This window comes from Acomys minous (genome assembly GCF_964271855.1).
Source record: "Acomys minous genome assembly, chromosome: 18".
Lineage (NCBI taxonomy): Eukaryota > Metazoa > Chordata > Mammalia > Rodentia > Muridae > Acomys > Acomys minous.
In genome coordinates, this window is record NC_140501.1 from 59,310,313 (window position 1) to 59,325,570 (window position 15,258).

At 46.1% G+C, this 15,258-nt stretch overlaps 1 protein-coding gene across 5 annotated transcripts in view; it reads left to right on the forward strand.

The window, feature by feature from the left end:
* The window catches only part of ATP8A2 (ATPase phospholipid transporting 8A2), a 543,049-nt gene that overhangs the window by 415,637 nt on the left and 112,154 nt on the right, over positions 1-15,258 (forward strand). For all 5 annotated transcript variants that reach the window (XM_084768271.1, XM_084768273.1, XM_084768274.1 and 2 more), the window contains 3 exons: positions 61-122; positions 314-370; positions 2,254-2,361. In XM_084768271.1, coding sequence (XP_084624397.1) covers positions 61-122; positions 314-370; positions 2,254-2,361 — 227 coding nt within the window. The remainder of the gene's footprint in view (positions 1-60; positions 123-313; positions 371-2,253; positions 2,362-15,258) is intronic.

Consider the following 15,258-nt stretch of genomic DNA (forward strand, 5'->3'; position numbering starts at 1 on the left):
AAACAAAGCAGATTGCTCTGTAGCCTTCTAGAAGCTAACAGTGGCTTCTTTGTTTTCCAGATACTCCGCTAGCCAGTGGTCACGCCACAGACTATTTGTTTGTTGGAAATATTGTTTACACGGTAAGTTTAGCACTGTTGAGCCAGTCTGAAAGGGCATGCTTGTGGGTTATATCTCCCCAGGTAGGCAAGGCTTTCCACATTAAAATGAGTTATTCCATGTGTTTATGGCCTATGGATTCCTTAAAGTTCAGAATGATCGAGAAATATTTGCATCATACCAAACTCCTCTGTTTTTTTTTTTCTTTTCACAGTACGTTGTGGTTACAGTTTGTCTGAAAGCTGGTTTGGAGACGACAGCTTGGACTAAAGTGAGTTTTCTTTGGAATTATTTCTTTCGCCATTATAGATGGTTGCATGCAATGGCCTCCATTTACTCCTTGAGGAGACAATAAATACTATACAGTTGTCTTATTTCAACTTTCACAAGCGAAAGTTGTTTTTGATCTTTGTAAAGGAAAATTTTGGAATTCAGTCACACTTAGTGTTTCATATGCTTGGCACCTAGCACAGCTTAAGGCTATTGATTCAAGGGATGGGGGAGAGAAAGAGGGAAAGGGAGAGGGAGAGAGACAGAGACAGAGAGACAGAGAGAGACAGACAGACAGACCAACAGACAGACAGACAGAGACTATGCAGGAGAACAAATCAGGAAATGGAGTATTTACATACACATTACCATGGTACTCTTGTTCTTCATCCTCTGTCCTTTGGGTTCTGTTCTCAAATAAGAGCATGCACTGTGGTACACACGGTTTTATCTTTTTTTTTTTTCCCTCACCCAAAATCTCCCATTTTGAATCCTTAAGGCACACCAGGAAACTATTGTTCATGGTTAAAGAATATTACTTTGTGTAGCTAGCCCAGATTTGCTTTACCAGCGTCCTGTTTTCCAGGATGGGCTAACAGCCACACTTCACAGCACCTCTCGGCCACAGTGTAACAGGGGTGTGTTTACCTCCTGCTCTGATAGGCAGCTGGGGGGTAGGATGGCCGGTCACCACGGGGCCAGGGACTCTGTTAAAGGATGATGGCAGTTATGCCCGGAGGTGGGAGGCATGACTTAGCCTGGCATGTTGCAGGAAGAGGTAGTGAGTGCTGCAACATGGGAGGGCTTGTTCCAAAATAGAAACGAAAAGGCAGAGCTTGCGGATGGACGGATTGGACTGTATGTTGTAAAGAAGGAAGTCAAGGATCATATTAAGAGCACAAAGAAGACCAACAACCTCAAGAGGCACAGCATGGACATTTGCTCTCAGAGACGTGAAGAATAGAATTCGAGTCACTACAGCCAAGGAAAAGGAGGGGGAGGGGTGTGCGGCACGAGGGAAGAGCTAGTGGGTGCAGGATTCAGGGTGCAACATGGTGGGAGGGTCACTTTCCTGTTCTGTAGGACATGGGGTGACTATGCTGAGTTCTCACTGATTGTATCTTTCAACACAAATGGAAAAAAAGAGTTTCGAACGTTCCCTACATTGAGAAATTATATGTCTTTTGAACATGGATAAGACAACCCTGATCTGATTATCGTGTGTGTGTGTGTGTGTGTGTGTGTGTGTGTGTGTGTGTGTGTGTGTATTGGCATGTCACACTGTACCTATAAATGTGAACAATTGTACATGGCTTTTTAAATTTCTATTAAATGCAATATTTCAGGTTTTTAAAAGATGTTGTATTTATCCCAAGTTGTTTCCAAGTAGTCCCTGAAATAAATAGGACAGAAAGTGTCTCTAAGTGATTAATAAAAAATATTCTGTCCCTTCGTCCACTTCACCACTCTCTTGCTCGATGGCTGAGCCCTTAATGTATAAAGCAAACACTTGAGATAACCCCAGGGGTGGGTGGATTATGGCCAGGGCATGGAGTTTAGAAGAAGGTTGGGGCTCAAAGCACATCCATCTTCAGGATAGATAAGGCCATCAATAGTGTGAATTCACCATTAAAAATTCTAAGACAAGGAACTTAGAGAGGCAGAGTTCTCCAGTAACTAGAAGATTCTCAGTTTCTTCCCATCAAGTCAGGGGATCAGATGAGGGATGGGGGTTGGGCAACATATTGGCTGGTGTCCACCCCCCACCCCACCCCAACCCCAACCCCACCCCAACCCCACCCCACCCCACCCCACCCCACCCCACCCCAACCCTACCTGCCAGGCCAGCAGAGGGTCCTGTCTAAGCTTTCATTTCCTCCACAGTTCAGTCACCTGGCGGTGTGGGGAAGCATGCTGATCTGGCTGGTGTTTTTTGGTGTCTATTCAACCATCTGGCCGACCATCCCCATCGCTCCTGACATGAAAGGGCAGGTCAGTACTGTGAATCATGTGCGTATCTCTATTGTGTTTGTGCGTATGTGAGTGAAGGAGCTTTCTGTGTCTTGTGACAGGGAACTTCTTCAGTAAAGGCTTTTGTAATCGGCTTGCACCAAAACTTATCAGTTGATGAGCCAATTAAAGCCGCTGGAAGAGGTTGTCTCACCCGCAGAAGCGGCATGAGAAATTTAAATGCTGTGAAAACGTCACGCGGGCTCCTCTGACTTACCCACTGTACCCACGTTTCCTTAGGTGTGTGCTCATTATGTACAGATGTCTGTGGCCCTTGGAAAAGAGGAGTGGTTTTGAGGCAGCCATGAGCAAGCCTTGTGTTAATTACAGGTTCAATGTTACGTATGCAATGAACTGCTTAATTGGTAACTGGTCACTTCCAAAATATCAACTTAAGAACACTAGTAACCAGATAATTGGTGTGCCAGAGTCTCTCTTCTCTGTTCGTCTCTTCAAACCTTATGCTTATTTTAATTTTTTTTCCCACTCACAATGACAAATTAGGCCATAGAACTCTATCACATCCAGTGTGGAGAAAAGGAGCCGGGTGTGGCCTAAAGCACCAACCCCTTTACTTCCCAAGTGAGGCTGTGTGAGCCCACCCCATAAACCCACGCTGGCCTACATATAGTCAGATCGCTCTCAGATCCCCGCAGGGCTGCCCCAAGCCCTCGGCTTTAGGAGCTTCCATGATGCCTCACTGGCTAGTCTCATCGCTCTTTGTAAAGTGAAGCATCATTGTGTTGCCACTTTAGGTCCATTCTCTAGGCTGTGTTTCCTTCCCAATAGCCAGAAACCCACTGTCCAGCTCTGCCTTGGCAATCTCTCTGGATCCAAACCAACATGTCCGACCCCAGGTCTCAGTGATCTGTGAGACTGTCATTGTCTCTTAACACTAGACACCTGTCCGTACCCTTACAGTAGCTGTTCCAGGCTGGTCTAGCCTCTGGAGTTGCAGTAGGGTGCTTATAATACTGGAAACAAGACTCAGGGTTAGGAAGAGGATCAGGGCATGGCAGTCCTGACTGCTGCTTCTGCCTCATGCCGTAGAAATGAACACAAAGCCCTGTGTCTACCTAAGTCTAGATGCACGGCTAAGAGCTTTTGCTCATGAGAGAGCCCAAGGCTATTTAGCACACCGCCTTTTACCTGGTAAGTAAGCCAGGCAATATCCCTGAGGGGGCGTGGTCCTCCTTGAATGTGAGGATCAAGCATGCTGGCCTTGCCTTGCAGGAGTGGGCTTGCAGGACATGCCCCACCCACCCCCACCCCCATTGCATCTATGATGTCTGTAAGGAGAGGAATCAAACAGCACGCAGGTGTCTAAATCAGAGGCGAACCACAGGTGACATCACCCCCCCTTGGCAAATGCTCCCTCTCCTTGACTGCTCTAGGTAGACCCCCCCTCCCTCCGTGTACGCTCACTTTAGGAACTACAACTCTAAAGCGGAGCGTTGGGTCTTTTGACAATTCTCATTCTGATAACATGGATGACTTTCAAATCATGGAGGGACTGAGTTCATCATGGAGCCCTTAGGGTGCTCACAGCTCCCCTGAGCAAGGCCAAAGGTCATGTGCGTCACATGCTGGATGACAACAATTCAGTCAACAAACAACAACATACATTTATGGACAGTCCCCTGATATAACGGCCCAGTGACATCATATCATAGCCTTCTTGATGTGTATAAGTCTTCCCCACGGGGAATGAAGAAATCACCATAGGATTCCTTTCCCAGATGCCCCCTTTATTAAGTGATGGCGTGGCTATCCTTGCAGACAGTGAGCCGTTCCCACCAACATGGAGTCAAGAAAAGCCCCCATTCAGTTAAATTACAGAGCACTTTTGTATAAAAACTTTATATTTTACTTAAACTGTGGCTTTTTCCCCCCTTTCTGTTGGTTGGTTTCAGCAGGGAGCAAATGCGCCATTTTGAGACAGCACAGCTAGGGAAGACTAAGGGTTCCGCTTGGCATGTGAAAGGACCGATACAGTTCTCGTTAAAGATCTGTTTAGCGTCTGTCGTCTTCTGGGGTGAGATCCGCATGGGGAAGGGTATGAAAATACAAGGTGTGGCTTTCACACTGTGGCCCAGGGCAGCGTCTCACCTGCTCCCTGACTCAACAGTCTGCAGCTTCTCTGAGAAATGGTAAGGGTATATTAAACACCGTGCAATGGGGCTCAACGATCTCTTGTACAGAGAGTGCCCAGGACTAGCCTGGCCTCCCAGATTAAGCCTCACAAGGGCTTTCTCCTGTCACAGGAGGAGCTGTGTTGTCATCAAAAGGAACAGCATCTGGCTTCAGGTTGGTCTGAGGAAGAAGGGGTCCTAATGGGGGACGATTGCATGTATGTGTAAGCCATATCCTTTCTGAAGGATGCTTTTAGAAGTTAATATTTTAAGAATGCACCAGGCAGTCATGGCACACCCCTTTAATCCCAGCATTCCAGAGTGAGACGCAGGCCGATCTCTGAGTTCAAGGCCAGACTGGTCTAAGGAGTGAGTTCCAGGACAGCCAGAGCTACACAAAGAAACCCTGTCTAAAAAGAAAGAAAGAAATAAAGAAAAATCAAGAATGCTTCTAGTGATTTTCATAAACCATCCTTTGTAGTTGACTACACAGTGGAGTTTTGGCAGATGAGCCTAATTTTTTGAAGCTCCAAGAATTAAAGTAATATCTAAAGGCAAATGGCATTTCTTTCTCCCCTCAAGAGCCAGAGGCAGATGCAGCAGCATGCACTCTGTCTATTCATAACATCTTCAGCCATTGAAAAGGCACATTGTTTCTGCTGAGATTTCCCCACCAATGTGACTAAGTCTTTCTTTGTCTAGTCTCGTCTATTTGGAGTTTTTCTCACAGGGTTGAAGGCAGGTCTTCCCTAGCGGGCAAAGGGAAGGAAGGGCTAAAAGACTTCTTTCCCACTGTCAGAGTCTCCTCTTCCCTCTGGCACCTTGTGATGTGGTGTGTGAAAGCCCAGCAGCCTCCCAGGAAGTCCAAGTGAGCATTTGTGAAATCAAAGACGATACCCATGGACTCTTCTAAAGAAACAGCATTCCGAGGATTTTAAGGATGTCTTCGTTTTTCTAGGAGCACACTCAGATCTACAGTAAATTAAAGAACTTGGCTTGTGTCTGTCACGGTGAATGGCATGGCCCTGGGCTATGAGGATGGTTTTCCCAGGGTATCATACATAACCATGCAGCAGATATTTCTCCGTGGCGGCTTAACTGCTCTAAGGCAGAGCACAGCTAAGTCGCTTGTCTTACCTCCATCCCCAAAGTCCCCTGCCGGTGTGGGGCTTCCAGGGAAACTGGATCTAAAGCCGGTACTGTGCTTGACTTTTCTTCAGGCAGTTCCCAGGGCTTCTGATTTCAGGGCTGTGTGAAGGGAGGCACCAAACTTCACCTCTGCTCCCAAGTCAGGAGACAGACCCTGCCCCAGTCCGAGCCACCTCACCCTGGGCACATCTCTTAACCTTCCGTGACTTCTTAATCAGCACAGTCAGAATAAGGTCACCCGGGCTGATCACTCTGGAAACAGCCTGTGGGAGGTCAAGATCATACATGCTGCCCTTCCCTGGAAGGACAGATGAGTTTTGCATCGTCCTGCACCGAAATATTACAATTTTAAAACTCCAATGCTTTTGGCCAAAGAATTTAAAAAATTCTAAGTGAGTTTTTTTTTCTCTCTCTCAGTTAAGGGCTGTTGACTGCTTACATTACACTCATCCAGGTTGCCTGTTAAAATGACAGTCCCTCAAGATTCAAGTGTGTGAATGAGAGAGAGAGATTGAGAGAGAGAGAGAGAGAGAGAGAGAGAGAGAGAGAGAGAGAGAGAGAGAGAGAGAGAGAGATATCAGGCTTAGAGGCCCGGCTCTACAATATCCCATTGTAACATCTGAGCTCCCGCCAGATGCATAAGAGATGGTGGTCCACTGAAAATACCCACATTTGACCAGATTCTCACGGGCAGGAGTTATGCGAAATATACCAGGTAGTCCCAGTGGGCGCCTCAAGACTGTTCAGCTTTCTAAATAGGGGATTGTACCAAAGACATTACGTGGCTTGCCATGGAAAAATACTCCTCACCGACTTTTTTCCCCTTTAAAGTTCATTTCATTGCTAATAAAAGAGTGGGGGAAGCTCTCTCACTTCAAAGCTTACAAACTGCTAACTCTGATTTCAGTGCCAAACACCAGGTCCCAGCCAGTTACTGGCATAGAACAGGGTTTTTTTTTTTAATCCTAAATATGGGAATGGATTTATTTGTGAGCTTTCCAAACATACTTGAGAATAGTGTGCACACCCCACTGGGCCAAGTGCAAACAGAGGGAGGGATGGTGGGGGAGCGTCCTTTTGCAGTCATTGAATTCAAGTGATTTGTGGCTCTTCCCCAAGAAGCTGTCTCCGTGGATTGTGTTGCTTGTCTGATTTCAGGTCTGGGAGTGTCCGCGTGATATGTGAAAACTGTGAATTTGTTTGCAAGTTGCCTGTGCTCCAGCAGGTGAGCTGACAAAGCTTGCAAACCATCTTGTTCAGCCACAGTCCTACAGTGTTTCTTAAGAACCCGGGTTGCCAGGTAGACGTCACCCAAGCACCAGATGAGGCGTCGTCTTCAGGTCAATGTCCTTGGTGTGGTATAGTGTCATCTCTCTCCTTTCGCCTTTCCCAAGGTGTTTTCACACTTATGTAACTTCTTCAAGGCGTAGTCACACCCGGAGTTGTTTCTTCCCCTGGCTACAGGGGAGTACTTAGCTCCCTGCAGTACTAACTGGCTCAGAAGCTTGAACAAGGTATTTGCTCCCTCATGAAATCCATCGAGAGTCGCCCACCTCTTCTCCCAAATGGTGTGGGCACAGCTGAGGACCTGAGTTCTGACTGTTCCTCAAATGCTAACACATGTCCAGTTTCCCAGCCTGTGGCACTTGCGGAGGGCTTTAAGTCACTAGAAGTGTGTCCTTGATGGGGTCATGGGTGTCCAGCCCTTCTGTTTCCTCAAAAGAAGGGAGTGGTTTTGTCCTGTCATTTACTGTCTTTGTGACATGCTGTATTGCCACAAGCTTAAAGCATCACGGCCAGCCTCATAGGTCAAACCCTACAAAGCAATAGGCCAAATATCATTCATTTGGGAATCTGTTACAGTAACAGAGACCCGACTACTGCAGGCCCGAGGGATTGTTCAGCCAACTGAGATAAATCTGCCCTCAGAATCCTAGCGCTAGTGGGGAAAGACAGACTAGAAAGACTAAGGCAGAAGGGCAGTTGTGGAGGAAGGAGGAGCTGAGCTAGCTGCAGCCACCGTTAACCCACCCTAGGGCAGGCTCTCCTGCATGTGCTGTGTGGCCTTTGTGTGTAGACCCTGGGAAGGAAAGACTTCCTCATCCAAGCTGGAGTGGAGGTTGGCTTGTTCCTTATATCACAAGCATGAAGCCAACCATGAAAATAAATATTTTTGTTTATTCCTCTCATTGGTTAAGAAACAGGGATATATATAGGTGTGTGTGTGTGTGTGTGTGTATGTATATATGTGTGTGTATATATATGTGTATGTATGTGTATATATATGTGTGTGTGTGTATATGTGTGTGTATATATATATATATATATATATATTTTTTTTTTTAAGTTGGAGACCCCAGGAAGTGGCAAGTGACATCCAGTTCTTGCCACTGGCAGTAAGGGGTGCTCCCCCCTGTACCCTACCTACTCCTTAGCAGAACTTCAGAAGTATGAGCATTGGTGTAATTTAAAAAAAAGCCCTGCCCTTCTTCATCCTACTCAGTATGGATTCTGTGTTGGACCTGCAACCCAAGACGTTTATACAGTTGAGCCCACTGTGTGCATTATCCTCGCTTGTGTTGTTTCTGGGTTTCCATTCTTGCCAGATGCACAGAGTCAAGGGTATATAGAAAGACGGTGCCTACCCGGGGATTCATAGACTAGCGGGAATACACATGTGCCTGCCTACCTGGGGATTCATAGACTAGAGGGAACGCACATGTGCCTAACAGTAAGTAGTGTTCAGTCCACAATTACTGTCAGACACAGTACACTTGCTCTCTGCTGGTGGGTTGTCACTGGGAGCCCTTGTTCGACCCCTTGTCTCTGTGCCTCCTTGCACTAGGATTACCACGGAGCACTGCCACACTCAATCTTTCTTATACCTGGGTTCTGGGAATCAAACTCGGGTCCTTTTGCTTGTACAGCAAGCACCTTACTAAATGAGCCATCCTCCCAGGCCCCGCCCACAGCTTCCCAAAGACATGTTCATCTTAGAGTTGAATGCACAGATAGATGTACAGCGTGCACACATAGAGGGTTGACTATACATTTCACATAGGCATACTGTGCATGTGCCATTACATACGTAGTCAACTCAACTGTGTCCATTCATGAATCCACAACTGTCTAGCTTAGGCTGAGGACACTCTGTGGCCAGACAGGGTGGGCATGGGGATTCCCACAAGTCCCTTAGACTCCAGGCTCTGAGCCAACCACTCTGTCCCTGCAAACAGCAGCAAGGAAGATGATAAACCAGGTATCTGCTAAATGTCAGTCAATCCTCCTTAAAATGTTGCCTTGTGGTTTATCTGAAGTGACCTGCCCTGCATTGAGGTGTATGGAATCTTAAGCACAGGGCTGTGAGGTTTCAGGCAATAGTACTGTGTTCTAGAAGCTAGGTGGTGTTTTTCTCTTCGGTTACAAGTGTTGTGGTGGTAGTGCCATTTGTCATTCATTCATATAAAGTTTTAAAAATAACCTGTCAGCAAATTAACGTGTGTGTTGCACGCTGATTCTGTTTGTTTGTAATACTCCTGCCCCGTGGCCGCGGAGTCTGAGTCGTGCGGTTTTGAATGTGGAAATGTGTTTTTGCCACAGCCTTGTTCACATTGCACAAAGAGGCCTACTTTTCTAACGTCTCCAGAGGGCGGTAGCCCTCTCTGCTGGCACGTGTCCAATGCAGCAATTCCCCTGCCCAGGGATGATGGGAATCTGTAGGTTCACTCTGTTCAAAGGGAATAGCCAAAGACATAGACAAGAAAATGTGACCAGGATAGGGTAGATAAGGAAAAAAGATTTGAAATGGAGGTATGAACTACTACTTAACCACCAGACGCCTTGGTGCAGGCCTGTAAACCCAACACTCTGGAGGCAGAGGCAGGTGAGAGTCTCTGTGAGTTTGAAGTAAGCCTTGTCTACAAAGTGCGTCCAGGACAGCCAAGGCTACACAGAGAAACTGTGTCTTGGGAAAAAGAAAGAAAGAAAAGAAAAGAAATACTATTTAACCATGGCCAGGATGGGTCTGATTCATATAAATAACAATATAAAGCTTCTGTGTGAACATCAGTGCAAAGCTAATGATGGACCAATTCAGAAGGCAGGACTCAAATAGGTGAGATTTCCCATGATGCCCAAGGGCCTGGAGTAGCTGAGGTCATACATTTAAGTACGTAGCTATGGAACTGGGGAAGAGGTTTGGGGAGAGAAAATGTCAGGCGTAGGCTTCAGTAGCATCTGGCCTCCCATAAATCCTGGAGGTGATTTCATGGATGAAGTGAGCTTCCTAGGTAATTGCTCATAGGAGGATGAGGGGCCAGGGAGCTCCAGGCCACTGGCTGCTCAGAACAGCTTGAGGGTGCTGAGTAGATCCCATACCCCTGTTGAAGGGAATGCAGGACTCTCAGCGCCACCCTCACTGATGTGGCAAGAAAAGAAATCACCTCGTATTTGGAATTCTGTCTCCATCACGGCATCTTAATTAATGGAAAGAAGAGCAGTTGAGCACCATGGCCAAGAATCCCACTGGACAGGAAGATGCAGGGATAGGGAAGGGCGGAGGCGGAGGACCAGGGGCACGTGTGATGGAGAAGGCCAGGTGGAGGGAAAGCTCTACAGGGAGAGGCTGAGATGCGATGACTAGCTTGATGCGAAACTTTACCAGGTCTGGTAAGGAATGAAAGAGTGACCGTGAAAAATGTCCTGTAATCGAGTAAGGCTGGATCTTTGCCTCACATGATGACTATGGGAAAAGGAATTCTAGGCACAAAGGGAAGCAGGATCATTCTTGAGAGCTGTCTTTCTAACTGCTGGGTTGTTTAAAAGGGTCCCTTAATCAAATGTTGCATCGGGATTTTTTTTATAAGACTTCCCATGTGGCATAAACTTAATGATCATAAATAACATTTTTAAAACTCTGACGTGAGCTTGATTCTAAAAATTAATGTTGCCAAATAGATTTTGATTTAGGGTTTGTTTGTGTGTGTGTTTGTGTGCTTGTTTGCATGTTTTTTTTTTCTTAACAGTGCTGATGATAGAAGCCAGGGTCCTGTACAAGCTACACAAGTGCTCTACTCAGCCCTCGATTTTGTGACAAAAGGACCTTGCTGTGCAGCGGATGCTGGCCCCGAGTTCACTGTCCTTTCACATCAACCTCCCAAATACTAGGAAGGCCAGCGTGTGCCACTAGGGCCAGCAAAAGCTTTGCTATTCACCCCAAAACAAACAAACAACAAAAATCAAGAAGCAACTATAGTTAACAGAGTTTTTTCTGACAGACTATCATTGTTTAAAAAGTTACCCTACTCCATGTTTAGATAAACTTATTAGAGTAAGAAGTTTTACTTTTGTGATTTCATTTTGTGTAGTTCCTCTGGGTTGGGTCACCTTGATAAGAATACCATTCACCAGATGCTGTCTTATTCCACTATCTCAAAAAAAATGTTTTTTGTTTCTTTAGAGGAATAGTAATTACTCTTTATTCCCCTGTGTCCCTTATGTAACTTCTTAAATTCGGAGCACTGTTCTTCAAAGTTATACTTTGAGTCCTTATTATGCTCAGCAGAGCACACCTTTTTATTTAGTCTTTAAAATTCTGAGACAATCTAGGCCTGGGGAGATGGCTCCATTGGTTTAAAAAAAAAAAAAGCTTATTGTACCAACATGAGGACTTGAGTCCTCAGAACACACAGAAAAAAATCCCTGTACAACAATGAGTAGCTCTATTCCCAACCCTGGGGACATGGAGCAGGAGGCTCCTTGGTGCTCAGTGGCCAGACAGACCAGCCGAACCAGTGAAAGCCAGGTGTGGTGCAATGATGCTGGGTCTCAAAGGAGGAGGTAGACAGCAGCTGAGAAGACACCAGCCTTGATCCGTGCATATGCACTTGTATACACTAGGCAAGTGCGCGCGCACACACACACACACACACACACATACACACACACACACACACACACACACACACACACACACACACACACACACACACCTAAGCAGGTAAAATGAGTTTCTAAAACTTGAAAATCCTGAGTCTTAAACTTCTAGGAGACAAGAAACCTATGACTTGTGTTCTCTCTCTCTCCCTCTCTCTCTCCCTCTCTCTCTCTCTCTCCCTCCCTCCCTCCCTCTCTCCCTCTCTCTCTCTCTCCCTCCCTTCCTCCTCCTCCTCCTCCTCCTCCTCCTCCTCCTTCTTCTTCTTCTCTCTCTCTCTCTCTCTCTCTCTCTCTCTCTCTCTCTCTCTGCTTTCCCTAGCTGTGACTGGGCATCCATGTTGCTCCTCTCCCACCTCTGTTTCTCCTTACAGCAAGTGACTTTTGAGACCTTCGTGGCAGCTTAAGTTTCAGGTTTAGGTCAAAATTTCAGCTTCGCCTTATAAGAGAGCCTGCTCAAGCTGTTTGTACCAAAAATCCTTACAGTTCAGAAGCCGTTTTCTGAGTCCCCGAGCCTTCACACTGCAGGAGGAAAGTCGCTCTGCTCATTAAGGGCTCATTAAGGACATTACTTACGATATGCAACTGCTGACAAAGGGAAATGGGGTCGTTTTCTAATGACTTCCTAACAGAGCCTCTCCTGTGCTAGAGAGACCTGAAGTGGAACTGGCCAGCACTCTTAGAAGGTCGCCCAAGAAAATAACCAATTTTTAAAGTAGGTTGTAGAGGAAAACCTAACAGCTTAACCACTTGCTGCCACTGCTCAAAAGAAGAGGGAGTCACTGCTGTTTCTTAGATAGGACTTTACAGATGGCCCCCCACAGAGAGAGTGAGGTAGGGACGACGACCCAGAGGAAGAGATAAGTAAGCCATGGGAACCCTTATCCTATCGCCATTCCTGATCATCTTAGCATTTGTTGTATAGTTTATATCAAAAGTGGTGGCTAGGGACTAACGCTATGGGGTAACAGCCACACAGCAAACTGAAGTAACGTTGGATAACTTTGTGTCACCCATGCCTGTAAATGGCTTCCTGGTCCCTCCGACTCTGAACACTCTGCCTTCCCCTCATGTATCTCTCTGCTCAGCGCCACCCTCTCTCCATCAGGCTTGCTTCACACCCTCAGCGTCCTTCCCCCTTCTCCCTTCTCTCCCACATCGGAGCAGCCTGTGCCGCCTCTTGTTAGAGCATTCATAGCAACACCCTCTCCACTGCACACGTGTGTCCGCCGGGAGCGTAAAGAAGTAGGAGAATTTGTGTTTGACCCTCGAGGACAGTGACCGCCTAAGGTCTAAGCCTGGACCTGGAATACTGTATTCTGTGTGGCTTGTTTGTACAAAACTCTGGAAACTCTGAACACTAAAACTCAAGTCAGCACTTCTCTTACGAGAATTTCTTCATCGTGGCGTTGCCAAGTAGGAACTACTTAAGGAGAGCCCGACGCTCAGCTGGCCTGATGTGGGGCTTCTAAACACGCTCAACTTCATTAGCTATCACAGTCAGAATTCCTTGAGTACAGGAAACACTAACAAACCCCACCAAAATGGCTTTGATCTAAGAACCAGAAAAAGGAAACATAGAGTATACTGCAGTCCAAATAATATATAAAAAGGCTAAATGGAAAGCCAGGCTAAGAAAGGTAGAGAGAGCCAGGCAGTGGTGGCACATGCCTTTCACCCCTGCCTCGGATCGTTGTGAGTTCCAGGTCAACCTGGTTTACAAAAGTCCAGGACATCCTAGGCTACACAGAGAAACCCTGTCTGGAAAAAAAACCAAGGAACAAAACAAAACAAACAAAAAAGAAAGAGAGAAAGGGGCAGCAGTAGAAGTATGCAGCTATGATATGAGAGTTTAGGAAACTGAGGCAGGAGAGTTAGCAGTGCCAGGCCAGGCTAGACTGTAGAGTGAAACACTGTCTCAGAATTAACAAAGAAGTGATATAGAAGAGGCAGCTTCCAGAGAGAGAGCCGAGGCCAGTGCCTGTGGGACCTGGCCCAGGACGCCCATGGGCCCATGGCCAGATTATCTGAAAGTCAAATTTAACTGCACATATTAGCAATTCCTAACGTGTCAGTGCCTAAAGCAATTTGAGAAATAACTTTTATTTATTTATTTATTTATTTATTTATTTATTTATTTATTTTGCTGCAAGAAAAGCCAGCAGTTAAACCATAGGGCTGCCTCTTGGCAACCTCGCTTTTCATAGACTGGCCAAATATCCCATCGTATTAAAAAGTGCATCTTTTTCCCCTCAAGATGCTATCAGGTCAGGAGCAACCAAAAAGGAAGTAGGAGGGAAAGGTGTGTGTTCAACACCCTTTCATCGTATTGATGGAAGGTAGTGGCCCTTTCAATTTGAGCAAATACGTTACTAGCACTGAGGGGAAACGGTTCCCCATCCATCATCCTTGCAGGGCAGCCCCTTCTGGGTACTGGAAGATTCCAGATGAATTTGGGCTTGGCTGCGACATTTAGGTTCTTTCTAGAGCATGTTTAGGTCTGCTCCTGTAAACGTCCCAGAAGAATCTATAGTAAGGAAATCGTGCCCGTGCGATACCCTTTCTGTTTCTCAGAGCTTCCGGTAAGGACAAAGTGATCTCCTATCTTTTCCCACCGCAAAATATTCAGCAGAACTTAATCTCGCCAACAGAAGCAGCCAGCTTTTCCAGCAAAGGAATCCGCAGCCTTTGTGGTTTGGGTAAAAAGGCCGTGCATTTTACTGGGACCTTGATGAAATATATTTTTATGATAAACTCAATCTTTCCTCAAAAAAAAAAAATCCCCAAATACACTTTACTGGGCGGAATTCAACACATATGCTATTTCAATTAAAGCAGCCAACGGCTGAATCTGTGTGGACCTAGGCAAACAGTCTTGGGTCCAAGGTTAGGAATTTTATTGCTGGAGGTACTATGTGTGTCTGTATTCTGGGAGAGGAAAGTCCAACACATTGACATGGGTTTCACTTTTAATTCTTTCTCTTTTTTTTTTTAATTTTTATTTTTTATTTTAGAAGGAATTTTCTCCCCTTTCCCTTTCTAATCTCTTTCTCCACTTGGTAGAATGTGGAAGGAAGGGTGACTGGCAGGAATGAGCAGCAGAGGTATACAATGTGTCAATACACAGGACGACCACTGGCTTCATCACACAGACTTCAGACAGAGTTACTTGAGCCCTGAATTTGGCATAGCACGCAGGAAATTCCTCGTTGGTCTGCCCAAGGGCAATAAACAGACCTCCTGCACCTAACCACATCCACACTGAAGTTTCTCATGTGGGGTTACTTTAGCTTTCTGTGTGAAAGCTGAGGGTCCCAGCATTCTCGGTCCACTCTTCCTTTAAGGCCTCGGCTTTGGAGTCTGTGTTTATGTTTAGTGGATGGGGCTTGTAGGTTGATGTTTCTCTGTTTCATGGGCAGCCAATAAAGATAGATGAGGCTAAACACATTACCTGAAGAGAGGGGGGAAAAGATGCTGTTGGTGGTTTTTGGTCTTCTAGTCCTTTGGTTTCCTACCCGGGTATTCACCTACCCACTACAGATTGCAAATAGTTAGAGGTGGGGAAGCATTCCATCAGCACAGAACAGAGAACTGCTTTCCCCTTGTCCTTCTACCCTAAGCAACACAGCACTACATAGGCTTATGTAGCATTTGCATCCCATTAAGA